This window comes from Corvus moneduloides, chromosome 1, assembly GCF_009650955.1.
Source record: "Corvus moneduloides isolate bCorMon1 chromosome 1, bCorMon1.pri, whole genome shotgun sequence".
Taxonomy (NCBI): Eukaryota; Metazoa; Chordata; class Aves; order Passeriformes; family Corvidae; genus Corvus; species Corvus moneduloides.
The window spans coordinates 145355537-145382890 of record NC_045476.1 but is presented as its reverse complement, the minus strand read 5'-3'; the positions used below and the strand labels follow the sequence as shown (position 1 = coordinate 145382890).

General features: G+C 36.4%; 1 protein-coding gene across 35 annotated transcripts in view; it reads right to left on the bottom strand.

The window, feature by feature from the left end:
* Positions 1-27354, bottom strand: part of RIMS2 (regulating synaptic membrane exocytosis 2) — a 467470-nt gene that overhangs the window by 375160 nt on the left and 64956 nt on the right. For all 35 annotated transcript variants that reach the window (XM_032131090.1, XM_032131097.1, XM_032131106.1 and 32 more), the window contains one exon: positions 5806-6016. In XM_032131090.1, the coding sequence (XP_031986981.1) occupies positions 5806-6016 (211 nt within the window). The remainder of the gene's footprint in view (positions 1-5805; positions 6017-27354) is intronic.

The window sequence follows — 27354 nt, the reverse complement described above, 5'->3', positions numbered from 1 at the left end:
CACAGGACATCCATGCATTATCACTCTCTGTGCAGAGACATGTTTTTCTGCTCAGTACCAGGTGGTGTCATACTTTCCTAGCATGGTTTCCTGTCCCACTGCAGTAAGAAAAACAGTAGTACTCAGAGACATTTTACATGGAAACATCCAGAGCCTTGATTTCTCATCCTCACCTCTGAAGAAATACACTCTACTATCCAAGAGGATTACAATCCATAAGCATAACTCAAAATCCTGTGATTCATACTTTGATCATAATAGTAACCAAGACTTGATTCACAGAATCAACCTATGCCAAATAACATCCAGGATGAAGAACTTCTTTTCAGAAGCAAGCTACCAAATATAAAGATATGTGAAGTTCAAGACAAGCCATCACACTTTACCAAACACCTAAGACTGTCTCCAGCCTCTCAGCTTCCTCCACACACACTGTCTAACATTCTTCAGTTCGTAGCAATACACTGCAAACAATAATATTACTGATTACTGAAAGACAGCCCAGCCAGGCATTTCAATAGCAAAGACATTTGAGAAATCATTCAACTCAGTTTTCAAAAAACTGATACTAAAAAAGCAACAAATCAGTCTGATTTCAGTGGTATTTGTCCTGCTCCACATGAAAATGCAGGTATATTTTAACAGTGGTTTTAAGGAGAAAGGCCTTATCTCCATGAGTATTCAGACACACAAAAATGTTAGCAAAATTAGTGGAATTCCATCCTATACTCAAAATAAAACTAGAATGAATCAGTATCTATCCCTTATCCTTTTTTAAAAACGTCTGTCACAAGGTCAATCTGGCATCTGACAGCATGAGTCAAAGCTACTCTTCAAGACTGTACATTTCTCACCTTTATTGCCTAAAATTATGAGTCTGGGTAAAATTGTGAGTTGTTCACTGTATCAGGATCAGAATAACCTCTAAGGTTTATGAAAGCTTTAAAGTAGTAAGAGTTCAAACATGTAGCCTCTGTTGAAATTGAGACCATCACTTGCTGTTTATTGAGATCAAAAGAGCTATCAAATGTAAATAGTTTCAAATAAATAAAATTAATAACAGAAATAGTTTGTGCAGTTGTCATTTGAAGGGACTGATCATATCCACATAGCTTGTATTAAAACCACAGAGGGTTTTTGAACAATCAAGAGAATCCAAAGTATCAATACAGAAATGCAGATTCTGAATATCAGTTCTGCTAGGCATTAGTTTGCAAGCAAAGTTTACAGACTTGAAAGGAGCAATATCTCCTGGTTCAAAATGGCAGTTGTGGCAATGTTTTTACTTTTAGTACTAAATGAAGCAATTTGAAGAAAAGTTTTGCTGAAGGGTTATTCTGGGACAGCACTACTTCTATACTGACCTGGCAGAGGCAGGGTCAGCAGCTTGGCCAGGGCCAGGAGAAGGCACAAAGGGTGGCATGAGGCAGGTCATACTCCCACCTGCAGACCTGTGTCCCACAACAGGCACCCAAGGGGAACCCAAGGACAGGGCCCACGGTCAGCAAAGAATCCAGGTCCCCAGCAAGGTCCATGGTGATGAGGTAGAGCTGAGGCAATCCAGGAAACCAAGCCTACAGATTAGGCTCAGCTCAGGTAGTGGCATGGCTGAGGCAGGGACCAAGCCTGAGCACCCAAGCAGCTCCCAGGCAAAGAACTGGAGCTCCCAAGGGGGCTTATTGCAAACCATCCTCACACATCTCTGTCCCCAAGGCTGATCCCAGGTTACAGCTGCACCACATCAGAGAAGACAAACTCCACTGGGAAAGGAGTGGGGAAAACTACTAAGGACCATGATGTATACTAGCTGAACTGTAGTCCTGGTAAGTTTGGGTATAACTTTCAAAAGAATAAAGAGGTTGATCACCTCAAATACAATGGGGGGGTTTGATCATTTTAAAATGATCATCATTTAGAGATGTCTTAAATGTCATAGATGTTCCTATGGCATTAACATTGTTACAGTATAATCAGGACCAAATTTAAGAGTGGAAGTCTTCAACATACTTGATAATACAAATTCTATTCTATCCATGGGGATATTGAGATGTGAAATTCATCCTAATGAGAACTTTTACACCTTCCAATTGTGAATTCACAACTTCTGAATAAGAGATTGTCTTTGGAATAATTTACTGCTGACTTTCCTTTTTTGCAGAGATACTTGCTCTCCAGAGAGATGAATACAGTTGTAGGTTATCAGTTTTTACAGGTGTGACGTGGATTAAACTGAAAAGAAAAACCACACAAATGGTTTAGAGGAATCCTTTCCTCATGTTTACAGTGTTATGAGTCTTTTGTAGAGAAATGCAAAGTCAAAGCACATCTCCTAAAGACCAATTTATTTGTATACAATAACAAATCAAGGAGTTTATACCAAATCCTAGCGACTTAGAAAACTTGATTGTGACAGACTAAGTCTTCAGTGCTTGCTAATTCTCAACAGAATGAAATGGATTATGCATTAGCACAAGTATGCTACAGTTTTGTGTTGCAACTCCATGCAGATGAACACATTGCAAGTCCTGCAGTTAGAATCATTCAGCAAAAGGAACTTGATTTTTTTTTAAAATCAAACAGCCCCAGGGAAATAATCAGAATGCAAAGCTTTCACTGAACCATGGGAACTGAGAGAAGTTCCCTACTTACACCTTACGTGTTTCCCATGTTGTTGGGTCTTATAAAACAACTGAAAATCTCTCGCTTTTGTTCTTCAAAGACAAAGAAGGAAGGAAGTTTCAGTGGCCCCAAGTGTTAGTAAGTTGCCAAATACCCTGCAAGTAGGTATTCAGCATGCATTAAGTTAACTTTTCAGACAAGCATTTTTTCCTTTCTGTACAAGTGAAAGGTTGGTTTAGTGAACTGGCATTCTGAGGTGCTAAAATTTATATTTGCTGCACACAATGTTGTATCAACCTGGCAGCTGTATTTTTCCAACATTTTAGCATTTAGATTCCTCACCTGCATAAACCTCATTCTGCTGTCTACTGACTCATTCAATATTCATTCCCCTATATAAATCAGTATATTCTTTTAAAAAAAAGAACAGGAGTATATTTTATATATCAGTGGTACTCTTACTACTAAGAACGATTACTGCTTGCTCTCACAGGATTTATTATTTCAGTTTTAATCAATCTGAAACTTTTCATAAACATAAAAGATGACTGTTCAAGGTTTTTTACTCCCTTGAAATTTAAGTCCCCATTCTAGCTAAATACTCCATTCACCCAGCTAATAAATTGTACAGAAGCAAAAGTGCCACCATTATAATTTTTATTTGTTTGAGCTAGAAGGAACTCCCACATAATGATAATTTTTGTGCAGCTTGAACTGAATGCTAATGCCTATACATTTCAGGCACTTTAATGAGACTGAAAAAGGAATAAATCATCCAAACATTTTGAGAATCCTAATCTAATGATCTGACAACAGTCAAAACATTTCCACTCCCTGCTCCTACTCATGGCCATGAACCTTGTAAGCAGTAGTCAGCCCTGAGACCTTTGAAAGAAGAGTGTTCTTTTCAATTGTCCATCACCTGAAGTGCATGCTGCTAATACTGGTCTGTACTAAAAAATTTAGTAGCAGAATCTGGAGTAAAAGACAGGAGTTTATCTTGAAACTTGGTATTATGAAGATTTCAAACAGATCCATCAAAGAACATTTCAGACAGTGAAATTGAAATTATCACCTTATATAAGGTCCAAAGCAGACATATATATATAAAATATATATATAATGTGTCAAAAAATGTCTACAAAGACCTAAAAAAGCAAAGTTAAAACAGGAAGTTATTAGAAGTCATCTTTCAAGAAGCTGAATTAGTATCCAGAAAAGAAAAGATATAAGAATGAATTCTGGTAAATTCTGGTAGACCAAAAGAGTTTTAATAGCATAATCTGTGTAGGCATAAAAGAGATCATAAACAGGAGACTGCCACAGTCTTTCTGAATCAGATATTTTTTATTCATATTCACAGTGATTAGGAAGGTACTTACTCTAGAATATTATTTTATGCAGAATAAACTGGAGCATATACTTTGAACTGATATTTCAAAAAGAGAAGCTATAAAGTGAGTCAACAAAAAAAAAATAAAAATTTTTTTAATGAGATGATAGTGTAAAGCATCTCCAGTCTAAAATAATTATTAACTGTGATACAGTCTCATTGATAAGAAGTATAAAAGTTGGCAAAAATACCAAGATATTTTTAAGGAGTTTCAACATTATATCAATTGAAGAATAGAAAAGTGAGTCTGACATCCACATTGGACAGATTTTTAGAAACCCAAATACAGAATAAAATTAGCAAGCAGATTGATAAATTGTGATAAAGTCTGGAAAAGTTAGAATGGCTTTAGTAGCAGGAACACGTCTGTTACATGTACTAGAATTCTTTCAAGTAGTCACAGAGAAAGTGAGAAAAAGGGACTTATTCCTACTGCTCATTTGGGATTACAGGCTTTTAAAGAATCTCAGCTGCCATGGAATAGGAATAAATTCATCCATGAGAAAACTTAATTAATGAAAGGACAAGAAGAAAAAGACAGGAATAAATGGTCAGGGTTTCTTTAAGGGAAAGCTATCACCAGCGAAGCCTGACAGGAAATCAGTCTAGAGATACTCGGTTCAGCATATTCATAAACTATCTAGAATAAAAATGAACAAGGTGCAGGAAAGCCTCACACTAAATTAGCAACAGCAGTAGAAAAAATGCCAGCTGAGAAGAGTTGCAGAACAGTCTCAGACTGAATGGAGAAGCGGGCTTACTGAAAGACAGATGTAGATTAGACAGTAAGAAAAGCAGTCTGTGGTGAGCATGGTGAAGCACTGGAACAAATTATCTAAGAGGCTACGGAAGAATCTCATTGGAAATCTGTCAAGAGAAGTCAGACTTATATCTGTCAAGTTCAGATGATCCATGCCAAGGAGAATTTAAATGGTGTATCAGAATGTTTCACTAGGAAATGAAGCATTCTTCCTAATGCTAATTCTTTTCTACAAAAGACTAGCATAATACTTCTTGAATATTGTCACACGTCTTCTACAGGTATCTGTCAGATTCTGAGAAAGATTCTGTGTATCAGATCTGAACATTTTATCTAAAATGTTGAGTAAAATGATCTCAGAAGGGTTTTCTGTGATTACATCAGTTGTGCTGAATTTTTTAATCTATCATTCAGTTTTTTTAAGAAATCAGATTGCTGGTTTACCACTTGTTATACAATAAACACCAGCATATACTAGTTGTAATATATGTTAGTGCATTTAATTATTTTCCAGAAATAGGTTAATATTTGCATGTGTATGCATATATAAATAAGCATAATATGTGTGCATATGTATAAGAGATAATAAATATTTAAAAGCACTGTATTATATTACATATAATATTCTAACAGTAATTTTACAATAATCTTGTACAGATGAGCCTGGGCAAGCAGAAAAGAAACAAATCCTTGCTCTACTTTGTAACAATTGATGTCTCAATATTAGCATCACTAGATCACTAGATATACTTCTGTTTCTCAAATAGAGTCTCATCCTCCAATCAAAGAAATGTACTTGCATGAGTCTGTTAGTCAAAAAATGGTATGTATTAACTTAAAAGCCATAATCATAAACTCATATGCAATTGGAAATTACATGAAATGAGGCCAGATCTCTTAGAAGGCCCTGAAGTAGATATTGTCTCCTTAAAGGAAATCTGTTTCAGTAGTTATGTGATTCGGATTCATAAGCAATGCATAAGAGATACTGAGTTTAGGAGAAGCTTGCTGTTAAACTCTCGTAACTCCATACCTTATTTGAGCGCAGAGACACTCTTCCTCCGCAGCGCGCACAGAATTTAGTTTGGCAATATGAACAGTTATGGCCACAGCCATCAGCAAATTTTGTTTTGTGGCAGATGCCACAGGTTGGGGCATCACCCTTCTGCTCCTGGTGCTGCTGTGATTCTTCACCCATCTTCTTCACTTGCTCCTTATACATCTCAAACTGCTGATGTAATTTTCTGCAGAAGAGAAGAGATCATTAGCTGTTGATTTACCTTTGCCCACGAATACTTCACAGTCACTAAACTGCAGTAACTTTTTACAAATCATAGAGAAATATGGTAGTAAAGCAAATATATTTAATTTATGATGCTCCAGAAGTGTTACATTCAAGAATTACCTCTTTTTCATTATAACTAAACTCTAGGAGGAAGCTCAACACTGGTAACATTCAGCTAAGAGTCCAACTGTTACAAAGAGATGTAACTTTGCTTTAGGATGGGACCAGCTGTTTGCTACAAATACAACAGCTGGAAACACGGATAAGTGATCCAAGAGCCCATGGTACCAAATAATAAACTGGCTAAGAGGAGGAAAAAAATCTAATTCATTCTTTAAAGTGTACTTTTACCAAATTCCACCAGACAGATGCAAATATCTTTTCTTGATCTAGCTTATCTTCATTTATCTAAAAATACTGCACAGAATAATGATTCCAAAATGCTCTTTCTGACTTTTCAATCACTGATTTTAAGCCTATAAGTTACCTCATCTTAACAAGTCATTATAAGTCATTTAAGCCATTTGTATCATTGGATAGAACTGTCATCTCATGAAACGTAAAGTAGAAGACTACCTTAGGTGTAAAATCCAGGAAAAATTGCTTAAGATACACACACACACGTTTACCATCTATTTCCAGAACTAGAAACACATGCAGTCAGTGGCCATCAGTGTACAAAACTGTGATGAATCTTTCAGTCATGTTAATTCATCCATATTTCTGAGCTTACAATCATCAGATCTCCATAGATGATAATGAGAAGTGTCTCATGGTGACCAAACCTACAGATGCATTTCATGGTCTATAATGACAATTTTTTTTCTCACAAGCCCTGTTTCTGAAGGTAAATTTTGTCATGGGAAATTTAATTTTCATTGTAAAAAGCCATAATATTTTAGCTTTTGCAGATTCTGAAAAAGATGGGAAGGGTGACATAGCATATCATGAGAGTTTCAAACACATTGAGAAAAAAAAAAGAACTTTGACTTCCCTCTTTTTTTTTTTTATTCTTGTGATTAAAAGGGGTTTGAGCAGTGATATTTAAATTCCTAGCATGGAATTCAACTTACCTAATTTTTGCAACAGAGATTGTAAAGTTTAGTAAATTAAAAGATATTAATCTAATTTAAACAGATTTTTTTAGTTCCTTGAATAAGCTCATGCAAAACCCAAAAAATTAAGCACTTTTTATGAAACATTAAAAAGATAACATAAGACAAAAAATAAAATTTCAAAAGGCATTTATTTTTCCTTAGAATTATTCTTCCTGAGAATCTTGAGATTAAGTCAATAAAAAACACACATGAATCATAAGATAGAGCAAAAAATAACCTCCTAGAAAACAACTAAATCCAGGAGACAAACTTCCTGAAGCATAAATAAATCCTTTATATAGATCACATATAAATCAATGATGCAAAGTTACTTCATCAGAATTTTCAGAGGCACCTACCAAAACAAAAATTCCATGAGTCAGTTAAAAATTAAACTGTTATTTACTGTGTATATTCACATTTATGGCAAGAATTGTTGGGATTTACCTTGTTTTTCAGGAAAACTCTGCTAAGAATGTACTTTACATTACACCACAGAGGAACTGTAGGAACAAGCAGGCAGCTCCCTCTCTCCTCAGGCAAGACAGAAGGCTGGAGTCATCCCTCTCCTCTGTACTGACCTGTTGCCTGAGCTCTCAGCTGCCACTCACCCTTTCCCAGGAAGAGGGAAAGAGGGAAAGAGGGAAAAAGGGAAAAAGGGAAAGAGGGAAAGAGGGAAAGAGGGAAAGAGGGAAAGAGGGTTGCTTCATTTGCTTATGTGTCATTTTTCTAGTGTACCTGCTCTTGTCACTTCAAGACCAATCCTGAGTCCATGGGCTGTCCTCAGGCCCAGCAGGGTGGACTCTCACCAGAAGTGGCTCCCTTTTCCCTCACTTTCAGCCCTTTCCCACCTGCACCAGCCTTCTGGCCTGCAGCAGAGCAGGGAGAGGGGGCTCGTCTGAGGCCTCTGTGGGAGGGATGGGAGAGCTGGCACTGCCCTAAAATCCATTTGGGCAGTCAGGAATAAGGGGCTTCCTCTGCCTTCTCCCTTCTTCAAAAGAGCTCACCGTTGAGTGCTCTTTGTTGAATGGGGCAGGACATGAGTTACTAATAAGCAAGAGCTGAATGAAGTTGAAAACAAAATTTGGAAATCTGGAAACCTGGCACATTTCAGCATTCTACACTGACAACACTATATAATTGCTAGTCAGTAGTCTGGCCTTTTTCCATCAATAACACATGTAATCTCTGAGACCTTGCCTGCCTTTTAATTTTGCTTAACATTGCATTCTTCATTTAAAGCACATTATCTATGCTGAACTCCAAGTTTATTTTTAGGCTGCATACAGTTTTGTGGCTTCCTTATAATCTATGGCCTTTGTTTGTATGATTATTTGCTTACCAGTCTCACTGATGCATAAAAAGCACAAGGCTTTTGCCAAATCTTAAGCCTCATGTACTGAAATAATTTCACTTGTGTTTCCTCCTGGGCACAAGAATCTATGTAAAGGTCATAACTTTTCCTTTAAAGTATAAACTTTGCAAGGTTATACAGAGTAGTTTTCCAAAATCCTTGCTCTACTAGGAAACAACTTATCATCTGCCAAAAATGTTCATTATTACATCTTCTTCGGTTCGAGAAAAATATTACATGTATTGATAGCTGTCAGAAAAAATTAAACAGAGAAGACAAGAATCTATGAAATACTCAGTTAGACACAATATGTGTTCTGTTTACTAAGCAGAACCACCTGAGATGAATATGCATACTTGAAACAAAATACAAAGTATTCCTTTTAGGAAGTTCATTTTAAAAATTTTTATCTATTTTGTAGATAAATAATTATTTTTTTATCATCTAGCCTGCACATATTTAAGCCAAAATTTAAGCCAAAACCACACAGCAATAATTAGGTGTTTAGAACAGCACAGTATCTGAAACACATTTAGCAAAAACTGTGTAACATATACTTTTCAGAAAACAAAATGCAAAATGAAATACCATTCTGTTCAAGCTGTCTGCACTAATCTTTCTACTCAGAACTTAGCTGCCTGAGGTGCTCAGGAGTTCATTAGAAGGGAAATTAAAGTAACCAGTACCAAGGCAAACTTCAGAGCCTGAAACTGAACTCAAGTATCTCAAAACTTTCCAGTCCCTATGTCCAGTGAGTTACTCTGTTAATGCAAGAGGTCAAGAGCCATGCAGGATTAATAGAACAGCTTGGGTTGGAATAGACCTTTATGATCATTGAGTCCAACTGTTAACCCAGCACTACCAAGTTCACTGCTGAACTATGACCCCAAATGGCACATCCACTCGTCTTTTAAATATCTCCAGGGATGGTGACTCAAACACTTCCCTGAACAGCCTGTTCAAGCACTTGAAAACTCTTCATGAAGAATTTTCTCTTAATATCCAATATAAACCTCCCCTGGTGCAACTACAGGCCATTTCCTCTCATCCAATCACTTCTTACTTGAGAGAAGAGCCTTAGCCACACCTGCCTACAGCCTCCTTTCAGGCAGTTGTAGAGAGCGATAGGGTCACCCCTGAGCTTCTTTTTCTCCAGGCTAAACACCCCCAGCTCCCTCAGCTGCTCCTCATGGGACTTGTGCTCCAGACCATTCACCAAATTCGTTGCCCTTCTCTGGACACACTTCAGCACCTCAATGTCTTTCTTGTAGTGAAAAAATGGGTTCTGTGTAAGAGTTGCATTTCAGGTCAAAATGTTTACCCATAATGAAAAGCCTTATTTTTAGGCATGATAGGGATTTTATTTTTATTTGTAAATCCAGATAATTATGAAACCATAATTAACAGATCGTTTAAGTAGAAAACTCAGCAATGCATATCCATAACCCTTATATATGCAGTGGCCTCTCCAGCACATGCCATCTATCTGTACAGATGCAAAGTCTCACTCCTTTACTACATTTGTTTCAAAAATACAAGTCTATACTTTAACAACGGCTATAAATTTTAAAGGAAAAGGAGAAGTTGGCATGAGTTTATGCAAATACCTAATGATAATGAAAATATAGTCTGGAAAATTGATAATCAAGTTCTGCTCTTGTGAGAACCAGTTCCCTGAATCACACTTGTATCTGCTGGAAGTAACAGTGGTGAAGTTGAGACTTATATGACCAGTCAAGCTTTTTTTTTAAAAACAACATATCCAAGATAACTTCATAGAGGACTTCTCAGAGTGAAAAGCAACTGTTTGTAAGGACTTGGATTGCTCTGTCAACATCAAGAAGTAGTTTCTATTGGAATACTTGCTTTGTTCTGGAACGGAGTTAATTTAATTCTGCTTTTCCTGATTGCCCACACCTTTCCAGAAATTCAATATAAGTCAAAAAGCAGCAAACTGTGAGTCCCTCATGATCCATGCCAAAGGCAAGGAAAGCAAGTTTATTACTGAAATTTTATTATTGTACAGAAGTTTTTATTTTCTCCTCCCCTCCAGGGAGAAGAAAAAGCTTTCAGCATTTTACCAAAACTAAAAAAAAATTATGGACAAGAAGTTCTGAAACTATACCTGCCTTCCAAAAGTTCACATAAATGTTTCTGAAATTTCCAAATCTGCTTAAAATCTATCATTAGAAGGGCAACTGCTAAGAAAGAATCCAGGATGTTTAGGTCAGATGTTAGTGTAGAAGCTGCTTCTCATTTCCTGGCTACACTTCTCTCAAAGTTTTATCACAGACATAGCCCTTGCCTCATTTCCTATTCCCAGGCACGGAGCATAGATGTGGCTTTAATCCAGGCTTCAAAAGGAGTTTGTTCACTTTCAGTTCTGCCAATTCTATTCATTTAACAATTTTTCTGCTGGTGGCAATCACTGTCTGGTAGCATATGACATTCTTTTCTGTACTATACACTTGAAGTTCTTCCTTTTACAATAGTGCCAGCTAACCTGCCACTGAGTACACCCACTTCTTAATGGATACTATTCTTATATATATAACCCCATGTGTTGGTAGAGGCTGGGAAACATCAGGCTGAAAAGCAGCTCTGCTGATAAGAACCCCTGGAAAACAGGGTGGAAACCAGGCAATGAGCCAGTGGTATGTGCACTCACATTACAAATTGGACAAATTACGTATGGGTCCATATTAGCAAGAGTATGAGCAGCATCAAGGGAAGTTATTTATTGCCTCTGACTGGCACTGTCAAGGCTGCACCTGGACTATTGTGCACAGGTTGGTGTCTGCCTGTTGATGATGGACGTTGACAAATTGGACACATTTGTCAAGCCCAGTTTGTCAACAACAACAAAAACATGATTATGTCTTTGCTCAATCCAGTGAAGAGGAATGGACTAAGAAGCGATCTAAAACCTGTCTGAAACTAGCTATCTAATCTAAATGTTACCTGAAAAGGAAAATTACAGAGCCAAATTCTTCCTGGTATCCAAATCAAGGAGCAAAAGGCACTAAAATGTCACTTCATGAGGAAGTTCAGGCTGAGCATTAGGAGAAGCAAGTTCATTTGGAAGGCAATGCAGCACTGAAAAAAGTTGTCTCAAGACACTGTAGGATCACTATGCTTGGAGCTTTTCAAAACTTGCCCAGATAGAGCTCCAATTGTCTTAACTGAGTCATGGCAATAACCATGCTTTGAGTGGGAGGTCAGTTCAGAGATGCTCTTTAAAGAACATTTCTATTGTTATGTAATTGGAAAGGGCTTTATGGAATCAGACAAGAGAGACAAAGTATAAACCCAAGCAGAATCATGAGGAAAAATATTCAACAACTATTTGGCTTAGCAGTGCTGAAAAGAAAAAAAGTGACCACTTTTACTGACAGAAAAAAACCCAGGTCTTTATAAATTACTGTGAGAATAGCTAACTCTCTCAAAGTCTTACCAATGAACTCACATTTGCTTTCAACTCTGTGTAGTGCAAAGGGCAGAAAAACCTTGAGTTTATGCTTTGATATGGATATGTAGAGGCAGGAAAATAGAAATTTAAAAAAAACCACAAAACAATGTTCAGCAATGCAAAATAGAACTTTCTTAATTGAAAAATTATGATTTTTCCAATATTCAATTGAAATGAGAAAGGGCATCACACAAAACTTCTCTTCAGAAGACCATGATTCTGCTTTAAGTCTACCAGATAAAGAAAAATTATTAAGTAACCAAAGACTCAAATGTAACTTGAAACAAAAAACTCACATCCAATTCTATTTGAAACTAATGGGTTATCATACCCCGGCAGATAACACAACTAGAGTATTAAAGCCAGTCACAATTCAGACTTTTCAGCTTTCAAGTCAGTGAAAATGAAATATTGACAGAAAGTAGAAGTGAGCAGAGATCTCTACAAACATTTGCTCAATTCACAGCACTTTAACTTTCTTGCTGGCAAAATCTCGACTGCCTCATTGGAATTGACATACTATTTCTAACTGTCTGCTTTCCTCAAATAAAAATTTTCTTCTGTCAGTAGGTTTAACTTCAGGGGCACCTATCTAAGTGAAATGTCTAAGCGTAGACTTGAGATTGAAAAAAATACATTCAGAGAATGCAAATTGAAAGGGCTTAAAAAATGCAACTGTAGAGTAAAAATGCTAGTTTTTAATCTATGCCCTGGAATTTACAAAAACTAGGAGAAATCCAAGATATTGAAAAGAGCTAGTCAGAGGCACTTACTTTGATTCCTGCTGAAAGTACCAGTTTTACCTAAATTTTCACAAACTTTTCCTTTTAAAACAGAAAGATACCATAAAATCCAATTCATTTTAATTTCTACCAGCCCTGAGTCCAAGAAATCTATGCAGAAAATCTTATCTCAAAACGGTGCATAGTCTCTCCTGTGAGTTGCACTTAGTATAAATAATCTGATTGATTTTTTTTTTTTTTTTTTTTTTTTTTTTTTCATCTGTGTAAGTGAAGAATGTAGTGGAAAATGAATTCCACGCTGGTTTTTTCAGGTGGGAAATGCATTTTCCCCACTTTACAAGTTAATAGACAGATTTTTCTGAGCATTTTCAGTATTTTGTTTAGAAAAAGAAGGTTAAATATAAGCCATATAATGACAGTCACAGCCCTGTTCAGCAATGTCAAATAGCGAGATATTGCACTGAGACTTTTTTTCTTAAGATAGAGTAAATCCTCCTGAAAATGTCAGTAGAAACAAATCTGAAATTTTTAGCTTTTTCACCTATCATGGTTTGAGTTGGTTTACAGGTGGAGCTACCTAGGAAAAAAACCCATGAGTTTCATGTTTCCTAATCTCTAACCTATTAAGGAATATGTACTTTAATTATTCTGTGATATTCATTAACATGAAATAGACACAGAGAAACAGTGAGGTAATTTCAAGTGCAGAACATCTTTAAAGAGCCTACAGAACTGAGTAGTCAGAGAATAAAAAGGCCCTAAATATGGTGAATTTACTTACTTACTTACAAAAGAAATAACTTTTTTCACACTAAGAAAAATACTACTGCCTCTCAATCACTGAAGCGTTTATTTATCAAAATAATACTCTTACTGAATTCACAAAAAAAACCAAAAAAACCCCACCACAAGATGGCCAAAATCTGAATCCTAGGTTAAAAGGGCACAGACACAGTTAAAATAAGTTCGCACATATGGAACATTATATCTTTGGATAGCTTTCCATGAAAAAATACTGTAAAATTCATGTATTTTTAATCTAAGTGCATATATATATTCTAAATCTAAGTGAATTATACAGACTGTGCCTGAAATGCTAAAGAGAAGAAAAAGAGCTAAGAGAATGGAAAGAAAGGAGTGTGGCTGCTAAATGATCTTGCCCTTGGTTTATACCAGTGCTGCTGCTCACTTATAATTCAAGTGGGAAAAGACAACTACATCAGAGCTAATGAGCATCCAAAACTACCAGATCTCTGTTTCAGTCTCTCTTTTCCATGCAAGGGAGCAAGGTAAAGATGTCCTGTTAAGACCTAACATCATTTGCCTCATGCAATGAGGAGGCAATGAGGAGAATGAACCCAAATAGTCTCTGCTGGTGGAAACCTTGGAACAGGCTATTCTTAGAAGTAAAATACATGCCCAATATGACGTCTTCAAGTCGGCCTGGATCCATTCTTTCTTTTCCCCACTTACGAGGGCTTTCTGCAAAGGCTTACAGGCCACACTGCATCACATTTTGTTCACAGCTTATTTGACCTCCCTCACAAAATAGAAAATATTCTCCCATTGCACTCTTCCTGATGTCAGAATGAATTAATTAATTTGGTATGACCCTAAATAAATTTTTAACTACAGATGAAGTCATGTCACTGACTCTAGTTTAACTTAATACATTCAGAAACTCAGTAAAAAAAAAAAGACAAGAAAGAATGTGGGGACAAAAGCCCCTGCATTTTAATAAATGAGGATATGACTCTGTAAATAAATCAACTGATAACACACCAGCTGGACAAAAAGCCTAGCTGGAATAGACAGGATTACCTTACCTATTTTTTTTCTCTTTATAGTGCTCAGTATTGAATAAAACTGCAGCCTTTGTTTATTAACTTTGTTTACTAGCAACAGTGAAACTGCTCTTTGTTGACAGGGGAGCACAGAACAATAACTAAGTACAATAGTCCTGTGAACACAAGAAAAAGTGAACCTGAAGAAGATGAACATATAGGCTATAAAGGACTGGCACAATTAATGTTATCATATTTCTGTATGGGTTTAATGATATCGAGATAAAGCTAGACAAGATGCATAAAAAGAAAAAGGAAGTAGGTAGCCCCTGGCTATACCTGTTACTTCCAGTTTTCCTCAGACTAACACACAGATATTTGCTTCTACCTTTTCCTCAGCAGTTCCAACACTGCAAGATTAAACTGAGAAGTGGTGTCTTTCTAATTGTTTCTTGTTTGTTAAAATTCATCTTCCACTGAATTGTTTATTGTACTTTTACAATCCATAATAGACATAAAGCTAGAAAGTCACAACTAAGTTTTAAACAGACACAATATAGTAAAACATCCAATTTATCAAGATCTTTTCCAACACTCCTTTAGTGATAATAAGAAATATGGGCATTTAAAATTAAAGATAATACCACATTGCTCCAAAAGTTTAATGGCCAAATCATTCAGACAAAGCTCCCTCATTTCTCCATAGCTGATAGTTATGGGAGTAATCACCTGTAAACAAGGAAGGTTCCTTCATAAGTCCATATGGAAACTACTCTACACCTTTGAATACTTTCACACCACTCTGTTTTATTTCAATGTAATTGAGAAGATTCTAACTATTCTTTGCTGGATGTTATTTCAAATCCTACATTACAACAGAAGTTCCCACAACTTTCATGAAAATATTATGGTGATTACAGTGGGGGATTTTTCCTCATTCTCCATAGCTGCTCATGTTGTTATAAAAAAAAATTAGAAAATCATTTCTTAAACCATTGTGAGTCTGTCTATTCCTATTGCATTCTTCTCATTTGACTCTAAAATAAACATTCTTAGTTGAATTTTTAATTCTTTCTCCCTAAAAAAATTCTTCATTTTTCCTTTAATAGATTTTGTCATCTAGTTCTTTACCTTCTCCAGCTGCACTGGACATATCAGTATGGCTCTGGTTTTAATGTTTAAACATCAAGCGGGTAAGCTAAATCCATACTGTTACACACAACAGTGGTAGTAGTTTTCCTTCTGCTCTTTACCCTTGTGACAAGGCCAACACCTCCCAGGTAATTTTAGATCTCATTTAAAGTAAGATTAACCATGCCAGTTGAAATTGAAAAAGTGCCTGACTCTCCAAGGAAACTCTCCAAGTTCACTCCACAACTGCATTCATGCAGTTAAAATATTTTATCTCCAGTTCCATGGCCTTGTCCGTGTGTTTGCAATCCACACTATCCCAAAGGAGCTGCTTTGATAAAGTGCTGAAGCTGTAAGAACTGAACCTCAGCTGACAATGAAGATCAGGAGCAAGCAGTTGAACTCACAGTAAAAGTAGACTGCCAGGAAGTGTATCTGTGACAAAGCACAAGACCAGGACCTTTAAAGTTGGGCATATGCACCATCATTGCATTTATATTTCATCCCAGTTATAGTAAGTAAAAGAAATTACAAGATTGTAGATTAAAAATAACAGATAATTATGGTCAATTTTTTTTAACTAACTCATGACAAAAAAAAGATGTAAGCAGTCAATCTGCATGCTTTACTTTACATCCAGATACCTTCAACTTCACTTAAATAATTTCTGCCAATTCTGATAGGAAAAAGCAATTGTCTCAAAGACAACTGTGTTTCAAGTCTGGAAAAGTAGTCATAGTGACAGAAGAAAACTTTTGGAACTCTCTCATTTAAGGGTAACAATGCAACATAAGCTCAAGCTTTACTGAATTTTAAAAAGGACACCATCAGAGACACATTTCAAGAGGTGATATTACTTGAATCTTCAGTCCTACTGATACCATAATATTATCATATCTTACTACTGCTAAGTACTTTGGAGAATTGAAAGTGGAGTTTTCAGAGTGTGCATAGGAACAGTGAGCCTTTCTTTCCGGATTCAGTCTCATATTGATGACAACCAGCATCTGTCCTTAATTTCTATGAGTGAAGGCACAATGGACAGGGAAAATCTATAGCCTGTATATTGCTGTAAAATAAGCGCATCAGGCATGGCATTATCCACATCTAGAATCATGACACTCTCAATTACCACCACTTGCAGTAGTCTATCTATTAGAGAATCCCAACCAGAAACCAAAATGTCTGTAGACCAGTAAGTCAATCAACCATAAAAGATCCCCAGGTTAAAAAAAGTAGAAAGGGTCAGAGCTCCTCACTGAACAGAAAGGAAATAACATCTCATGAGTTTGTATTTTTTTTAACAGAAAAGTACTTCATTATCTAGAATTAGGATTATTTTGCAGCTATTGCAGCACCCTTACTATGTTATGAGCTTTATGCAAAACTCAAGACTCCTATTGGAATATCTTCCATACACATTTGAGACAGGATGTACACAGACTTTCATATCCTATACAAAAATTCTCATCTGAAATCTAAATTCCTAGAAATACACTTGGCTTTCATAAAAGTTTTCTTTTACAGTCTATTTGTATCCTATCATTCTACTTTTTCTATCCAAAAAACATGCTGATTTTTACAGTTAGATGTTTCTTCCTGATTTACTTGAATGTTGTTTTGAAGGAGAAATATTACACTAATGTAAAAACATTAGAAATCTAGCTGCCTCTTGACTATCTCTACGTTTTTGCTGATACTGCTTATTTTTGGAATTCTATTATATATCAGTTCTAAGGATTCTGAGCCACATTTATATACGTTTTGATTACTAGATCTTTATTTTTTAAACAGCCTTATTATTAAAAGTATAAAAATTACTGTTCTCTCTAAATTATTCACTCACAAGAAGTTTCACAGTTTATCTTATATTTTACTTGTTTTCATAAATGACATTTTTATTAACTTTATTCTAAATTTCCTTTTAAAACTATATGGTATTTGCCAAATGCTCCTGAAAAAGAGGTTAATTCAGTTGTTGGCAATTAAGCACATTGCAACATTATTACATTTATAAAGGGCATCTCCAGCAGAGATAGTATTTCTCATAGTAACTCGGGTTACTTTTTTTGCATCATCTGTTGACTTACAATAGAAAGCCATTCACTTCACACATGTAGTTTTAGAAATGTCAGAAATAACTAAGGTACCGTGATAAACATTTTTATCCTTACTATGAAAGGAAAAATTACTTTTTCATTGGACAATTACACACATAGCCAAAATAAATACACACTAAATAATAGGTCAGACTGTCTCAGCTCCGAAATGTAACACCTCCTGACACTGCAGTATCATGATTAGAATGAGTTCATTCCACATTGTTTACAACATTCATGAGCATTTTCAATTATTAAATAACCCCTATCTTTTTACTTCCGTGACAGGAGTGTTCCGATCTTGATGATTTTCCTTTTCCAACAAACAGGAAATAAATGTGAGCAATGCTGGGAAAGTGAATGTAAGCACGTCTTGGTTGTGCTCACACCATGGTTGTCTCAACTTCACCCAAGCAAACTAGACCAACGTTTGATGATGAATAATCACCACCAGAAGTGGTATTTGCAATTATTTGTGATACCTCTTGGCTTTGACTGTGACAGTATTCTTACTGTAAAAGTAGCACCAGTGAAGCCACATTGCTAGCAGTACTCTAGGGGGAGAGCCTCTTGAAACAGTTCGCCAGTTCTCAGAAGACTGTAATTTTCCATACTGCTCACATTCTTAAAGTAACAGAAAGTAAGGCCAAAACACAAATTACTTTCATCATGCTAATGTATTTTCTTTTAATGAGGAAGGAGCTCAGAGAGACAGATGTTCTCACCTGCAGGAGGGTCTTCTTGTAAGTGCATGAACAACAAGGTGTTTAACAATTTTCCCCACACCAATTATATCTAAATCCATGCCTCTATACCTCCCCTTTACTGAAAAAGCGCACTGAATCAGACTCGTCTCTCAGAAGTAAAATGTGTCAATTTACGTTGCAACAGTATTTCTTCAGTTAAGATTAAAAGTATTTGATAAGTATTTATTAAAAGGCAACTTGTGCTTCAAAGACTGTATAAATAATAGTTAATCTACTACTATTTCTGACAGATAATGCTTGAGTTTTCCCAATAAGTGGAGTTGTACAAAACCCAACTAATCAGTGTCAGAGAAAAGATCAGAATTTAATCCTATATTGAAATCCTTTACCCTCTTAATTAAAGCCTATTAATTAACCTTTAAGAGCTCAGAGTTACTGGGTATACATGAGGGTTGTAAGAGAACGAAGTTCAGGACACCAGCTGGCCTGCTGCCCATGCTTGGTTGCCCATAACCCCACCAAGTGAAGGAAGCAGCAGCAGCAGGCCCCGGGAGCTACCAGAGGGAGAAAGGACACTGATGGCTCTGTGAATATCTGTTTTCCTACAAAGCTTGAATACTGTACTAAATACAAACAGATTTTGCTCATATTTGCTTTAGCACAATGCACTTAAACAAGAAGAATAAGTTCTGCTCCTCACCAAGCAATTATTCTCCTGCACTGTAGTTCTTGTGTTCATGCATTTTATTTTTTCATGATATTGATCAGGGCACATAGATTACCATATTGTTATGCCATCATGCAAATTGCTGAGAAACCTTTTTTCTTTTTTTTTTTAAATAATAAGGTCTGCAGGCCTAACCTCTGAGTGGGTTCAATGCAATTCAGACTTGGCAGACTCTGGCAGAAGGAAAGCCTTACTTTATAATGTGGTTTTCCCTTTGCTCTTTCTCACAGAGGTATCCTCAACTGCCATGACTTTGTAAAAAATCTATTAGCCTAATTATAGACATTGTGGAGTAAGATTTGGAGAAAAAAACAATATTTATTATCTTCCCTACTGCAAAACCTGGTCAATTCCACCTGTAGAAAATAAATCACGTCCAAAATCAATTGCCATTCTTATTTTGCATGTCTTTTGTACCCAGGACTGACCAGACATCACTATTCAAAGATGACACAATATCAATACTGATATATTCCAATTCTTTCTGCTATTGTAACTAAGCTGCTACAACAGGCTCTTTGTAACAGTCGGTTGCCAACATTGGAAGCAAGAGCTGTCGTTAAATATGGACACCCAAAGAAGCAGCTTATTATATATCCATCTCATTTTCATCTTTCCCTGGCCTCTAAAGGTAGAGCCAAAAGAGAGGTAAAGGCATAGCTGTGATATCACAGCCAATACCTGAACAAATCACCAGAGGAGGTAAAGGTGTGATCCTAGGATTATCGCAACTCATCAATGTTGCATGTCTAAGCAAAGAAAGAATATTCATTTAGTGCACATAGGTAATTATTATTGTAATAGCTAGGAAATATACACAATGAAGTCCCAAATCCAATAGCAAATCTTTTAAATAATAGTTTCCAACAGAACACATAGCATAATATTTTCTTAAGAGATTCAATATAGATACTGTAAAGAGAAGAATGCAGCAACATCACTAGATATGATGACATACAACTACAGTATGCTTGCTACTTTAAATTCACATTTAATCTTGAAACAGACAACATGCTGCTGTTGCTGAAGTTACCTGTTAATCAGATTTTTGTCATACAAATATGAGTGATTTTCACCCTGTTGGTGAACGCTGCACTAGAAACAATAAAACATGTTTAGCTCTTAGGCACGTAACTGGGAGAAGGGGGTCTCCACAACTCTCCCAAAACTGTTTTGTGACACAGTTTGTATACATGGATAAAGTATGCCTGAGATTAGAGGTCTGACTGTGTTCCTGCTGACAAAATCAAAGTTCTCTCTGCTTAATATCCTCACACTGAAACAAGAAAATCCATTTCCTACAATAAACCTTTTCTTAGTAATCAGCTGTGGAACCAGAGAATATATAAATGGATGCAAAACTTCCTAAAGGATAAGAAAAAGGTGACATGTAGAAAGAATAACTAGAGTTACTGACCAGCTTTCAAATTTTGGAGTCATTGAATCATGTTAGTGACAAATCCAAATTCCAAACAGGCCCCAATAAAAACTGGATTTTTGTTTCTGTGGCAGTGCCTTTTTTTGCTCTGTGAGAATCTTCACCGTCTGTTAATATTATTCATAGATGAGACTTTGTACCCAGTAGTATTCCTCCTCACCTCAGGCTTCTGATCAACTCACCCTGGCACCATCTGTCTGTGTTTGTTCTGAGTCCAAGATACTCCAGGAGCCACATCACTATGAATTTACTTCAACTTTCTCTCTATACAGAACATAATCAGAAAAACATCTTTTGGAAGTGATAAGTATAGTCTCTAGTTTTGTAAAATCAAAATTACTTCTACTACGATCACAGAAAGCCACCCATGAGTGCACAAGTAAAAGCAAATGGGAATGATGTTGAAAAAGTAAAAAGTTACATTCATCTGTAAAATAGAAGAGCTGACTAAGGGTTTCATGACATAAATATTTTGAGGACTGTCCTCCTTTTGGAGCATACCTGAATGTTCTGCCTAGCTGTTCAATTGTCCTCAAATCTCTAAAACCAGAACTAGAGTGAAGACTACCACCAAATAGCAAAAATCTGCTCCTGGTGATAAAAGACAATGGTCTCATCTAGCATGTCTTCCCTAGGTAAACATGGCAGAGCTCCACATCCTGTAGTCAGCCTTTCTAAATCAGTCTAATCCCTTCCTGCCTCAAATAAATAAATAGATGCTTCATTCCTCTAGCCTTGCTGCCCCATAACACCTCTTCAATTAAGGAATGAATATTTAATTATATTTTTATATAATTAATTGACCAAATACTACAACTACTCTTTATCAAAGTAGTAAGACAACAATGATAATAGCACTTTACTCACCTTCACTCTGAAAACTGTATCACAATCAACCACTGCAAATAATCAAAATAAAAGCACATAGCTGCGAGAATAAACCCTCCCAAAGACAAATACTCATAGCTATCAATTATACAGAAATGTTGTTGAAAAAAGTTGGGAGTTTAAAAGCATGTAACCAACATTACTGAACTTTCATCAGAAAAGCTCTGCAGCTGGGAAGCCTAATTGTATTTTCAGCAAGCCTAATTGTGTTTCCTGACTCCGGGGGACAGGAATTCCCCAGATGCTGTTGACTGACAGGTCTGGTTCTGCTTTCAACCTGCAAGTAAGCAAAAACGTCCACTGCTATGTGAAACTAAGTATGAAAACCATCACTCTTTCCACTGGTATCATCAGCAGCCAGAAGTGCCCAATACTTCATATTAGCATTCAGCACTACCCACAGCTGGGCCATTTGTAGAAGTAATTCCAGAGGTACAAACGTCTCTCAGTACCTGCATTCAGTAGCAAACCTTAAGATGTATGGTTTAAACCACACAGGTAGCCTTTGTGAAGTCCCAAACATCTTCAGTATCCACCAGATCCATTTCTAGAGTTACTGGCATTAACTATTTTAGAACTTGCTTCCTGGTTCTGAAATTTGGTGTTGGTTTGTGAACCTAATTGTTGATTTTCCAAGAATTTGATCCAACATCTTGAGGGTATTTATGCAGTTATGATGTTATAATTGATTCAACCATGATCACTGAATCTCTCCTCTTTCCTGAATATTTATTCAACATTTTTCATTATGCTCTTATCTTGATATCTCTACCTACAGTGCAAAACAAAAATATTTAGAATATTTTTTATATCAAATTACCATTCATTAAAACTATATTTGAAAGCCTTTTTTATTGCACCAATCACTACTGATTTAGGAAGCCTGATGTATTTGATACAAACAGTTAAAGATGATCAGTAAAGCCACTTTGATTGTTTCAGGAAATGTTACTTTTACTCCTAAATAATCTTTTATACATCTCTGACTTCAAATTCTTCATCAGTTGTCTTCCCAATTCATCCAATAATTAAAATACTTCTATTTATTTCCAGAAATTTTTCAATCACTCAGTAGCATGTACAGCAGTAGCATGTACAGCAGAAGAAATGAAGGTATCTTTTGATCATGTTTTCTTACTAACAGTTTATATGGAAAACAACCTAAACCAAACCAAAATGGGAATTACTCTGGGATAAAGACACTGCTCTCAAAAAACTATACAAGTTAGCACCTTTGCATGAGTCATACCCTTACTCATGTGTGATACTCAGTATCCTGGGAGGTTATTCCTTTTTGGTAAAAGCCATGCTGAGTTTTTCCAGGTAAAATGTTGAGAGGATGAAATAGATTGAAAGAAGGTGATAAGGAGAAATATATTGAGGAGGGGTACCAAAGGACTGTTTTGATCTACACTCTCATGCAAAAGGTCTAGAGAATCATCCCTGGAGAAAGTAGCTCTTAGCCTATAATACCAGGTGAGCCTAATTACAAGCATTGAACACACCAGAAAGCTCAAGTCAGCAGTTTTCATATGAAAACAGAAGCTGTAAGGCCAAAACAAGCCCAAGTTAACTGTGCCATAATTGTTTTTCCCAAGTGATGAAAACAGACACTCATAACTCTGCTATCTTGTGTGTGTGCATCCTGAGTATACCCTACATTTACAGTACTATGAGGGTGGATGCATGACTCACAGAAGCATGGCTTTAGGGAAGAGAGAGATCAGTTCCATTAAAGTCTAACTAGTTCCAACATCCTTTGATTTTATGATTCTCACTGCTAAGCTTATTATTTTCTCTTGGAAAACTCAACCAAAAAGAACACTAACCTATGAGCATCTATTTTTCAACTAGATAATGCAGAAAACACTATAATGTGTTGACCTATTCTTCAAATCCAATCGTATTAACTTAAATTTAAAATGTTTAGAATACAGAAAATACTGACGAAAATAACAAATATCCATGGTGAGGAAAACTGTAACAGTGGAGCAGCCCAGAGAGCCAAAAAAAAATACATTGTGAACTTGCCAGAGAGAGATCAGAAAATCTTTAAACTAGAAAAACAGAAATCTTGAGTTTGAAGAAGATGTCTATGAAAACAACTTTTGTGTTATTAAAAGGAATTGTCTCAGCTAACTGAAGCCTACATACACCAAGCACAGCCTGGCTGTACATTCTGGTTTTCTCCTTTAGGTTTCAGACTAGAATTCTGTCTATGCAGGAAGGCTGTAGAACTGCTGAAATCCCAATCTTCCCTTCAGCTTCAAGCACCCTAACTGTTGCTTCATAGCATAAAGTTATTGTGCTAGGCTTATATTCCTAATGGGAATATTAATTCGATAAGAAAAATTACCAGAGGGCAAATAATGACATAAAGCATGCCATGCCATGCAAAGTGATTGAGGTAATAGACACCCCATGGAAGTTCAGATTTTGGTATTTGTTATGTTCACTGTGAGAATCATGAACCTGACCACAATTCATCAATGTAATATCACACATTTTTATTTTTTATCCAATTATGAGAAGACAGTTGTTCCCTGCTTAAAGAGAAAGACGAATGTATTAAAAAAGTTGATAACATTTTCTATCAACCTGCAAACAAAACATAAGAACCAGAAGATACTCTCTTTTCTTTTGCTTAGTCTCTGCCAAGTAATTTCCACAAATGTGACTAAGAGATTATTTTTAAAAAATAGAAACTTTGTAAAAAAGGTTAGAATGTGTTGCTTATGACAATATTTTCTTAGTTAAAAGAAAAAAAACAACTATTATTAAAAAGCTACTTCCGCAAACTTAAATTTCCCTCAAATTGCCATAAATAAAAACTTATGTACCATGAATGGTTGAAAATTTATAGATAATCTGTGAAAAAGAACTCTATACATAGTAGCAGCCATGGGTGCACTGAATAGTCATTTCTAAATTTAAAAAAAACAGATGCCGCTACAATGTAGATCTATATTTCCAAGAATTAATAATCACCTATTTTTTTTTCGTATTTTCACCATAGCTTAGTCAGAGTGCCCCAGCAATAAAAGCCACTTCTCTGCCAGTTCAGTCCCTGACAAATTAGGAAAAAAGAAAAAGGTTCAGATTTCATTTAGCAATTCAAAACCACCTTATGCCAGTTCTTGGAATAATCTTAATTGGAAGTAGTAATATTGCACATAAAATAGGGTTCACATCTCTTCTACTCCCAGAATATAACATAAGGAGAACAACATTAAATTATCATGAATAGTGTCGAGCCAGTTGTGCGCAGCAGCTGAGGCCTGATCTTCTCTAGAAGTTTTGACCTTCCTAATACAAGATCTGATAGACATTATATAAATTGATGCATGATCTTCATCATCAGTTCTTCACAGAATGAAATCCACAATTCTTTTTTTGGCAAATAAAAATGAAAGCATTCATTAGGCTTACAGTTAGTGCCAAAATGAGTGTATAGCCTCTATGTTTTGCAAGAACACCTTTTGCCTCTGTCCTAAATGTTCCACTGGAAACTGAGGTCACTGATTCAGCTGCAGGCTTAATGTGCTTTCCTCTTATTACAAGAGTATCCCTTCTGTCTCGTTTAAGTTAAGCTTAAGCCAGCATTTTCTAAATCTATTTGCTTATCTCATTCAGACAACCTGTCAGCCCTCTAGGGGTACTGTCTATTTCTTTAGGAAAGCAGTTCAAATCAGGATGTTGTCAGCATATTAGTAGTGCCACAGCCTGTGACATTCACAAACCCTGAGAAATTGCAAAAATTAGAGAGAAAATACTTCCCACAGAGCTTTTAGGAGCTGCTCTATGTTAATGTATTGCAGCCTGTGTTGTCTACTAAGCAACACCTTACACCTATATGCATATACATATGGAAACACTCCATTCTTCAATCATATATTATTTTTTACTTCTATTTATGTTACATAACACAAAACTTCTAGAAATTTCAGTACACATTTCTGCTGTCAAATTAAATGATTGACCTCTTACAGTTCTTAGCAAGCAACCAAACTACCAGCCTGAAAATAAACAAAACTGTTTATGGGAAAAGGGAAAAAATCCTGCCATCTTTTCAATATTTGGATGTCTTTAAGCAACAAATATTAGAAACTTTCTTTCCTAAACCACTGCATAAAACCACAGAGCTCTCATATCTTGAATACTGTGACACTGATCACTGTTAACTAAAGAAGATCTAATAGGGCTTTTAAAAGGAGATAAGACAACAAGGATGACCAGAAGCAGTTCCTATCACAGAAGGAAAAACTCTGACTCTGCAGCTGAAAGGGATAACTGTATGAACTATAATAGACTTCATGGAACATAACAGAAATGTTTAAAGGTTATACATAGTATAGACAAATTATATAACACAAGACCAGCAATTCCCATTGAAAATATCAGGAAGTAGTTTTAAAGCAGACAGAGGGTGACAACTTCTCTATACAGATAATTAAATTGTAGAATTCATTTTCACCAAGTTCTGAAACCAGGAATAGAAATAGGTTTAAAACAGGATTGCAAATAACTATGGCAAACAGATTCCTTATTGCCAGGAAATAAACCCAGCAGTATGCGTGCAGCCACTGCCTCAGGAAGTCACTAAAATACCTGTATCAGAACCAGGCTATGCATATCCTTCTCCTTATGTGTGTTCTGGGTACTCATTGCTGGGCACTGCCAACATACGATATTACAACAGTGCCGTCTAGCACGGCAATTCCTTTATTGTGATTGGAGCTTAACACCATTAAATAACATTCCAAGATTCATGCAAAAGAAAAATATAAGCTCCAAGTCAAACCCTTAGGCACAAGGCCACCATATCCTAATGAGGAACAACCTGAATACACCTCTTACAAAATATATACCTTATGAATCTGAAGAAATAAAAATTGGTAGGCTGATTGTTGAGCATCAAAAGCAGTTGTTTCAGGGGGCAGCTAGGAATTTCTACTCTGTAAGGATTAAAATATAGAAATATCTCAAACACTGCTGATAAAACTCATTATGAAGTACACATGTGCTGGAGATAAAAGTATTCTTCATCAAGACAAGACATGCAAGACCTCTCTCAATATCAGAACAATCACAGAAATTGGGAGAGGTGCCTACCATCTGCAGGAAAGAAAATGTCACTTCCACCTTGGAGAAGCATAAGGATCTACGGAACCACAGACTAGTCAGACTCACCTCAATTCCTGAGAAAGTGATGGTACAACTAATCCTGGGAACCATCTCTAGGAACATGAAATACAAAAAAGTGATCAGGAGGCATTTACCAAGGGGGAGTCATGCTCAACCAATGTAATGACCTTCTACAATGAAATGACTGCATGAGGGGAGAGCAGTGAATATTGTCTATCTTGCCTCCAGTAAGGCTTTTCCCATTGTCTCCCATAACATCCTCATAGAGAAGCTGATGAAGTACAGACTGGATGAGCAGACTTTGAAGTAGACTGAGAACTGGCTAAATGGCTGGGCCCAGAGTGGGGAGATCAGTGGCACAAAGTCTAGTTGGAGGCCAGTTCCTAGAGGTTTATCCCAGGGGTCAATACTGAGTCCAGTCCTGTTCAACACCTTACTCATGTAGATGATGGACCAGTGAGTACCTTCAGCAAGTTTGTGGATGACACCAAACTGGGAGGAGTGGCTGATATGCCCAAGGGTTCCATTGCAATCCAGAGGGACCTTAACAGGCTGGAGAAACGGGCTGATCAGAATCTCACAATGTTCAACAAGGCAAAGTGCAAAGTCCTGCACCTGAGGAGGAACCACATGCACCAGTACAGGCTGGGAACTGCCCAGCTGGAGAGCAGCTCTGCAGAAAAGGACCTGGAAGTCATGGTTGAATGTGAGCCAG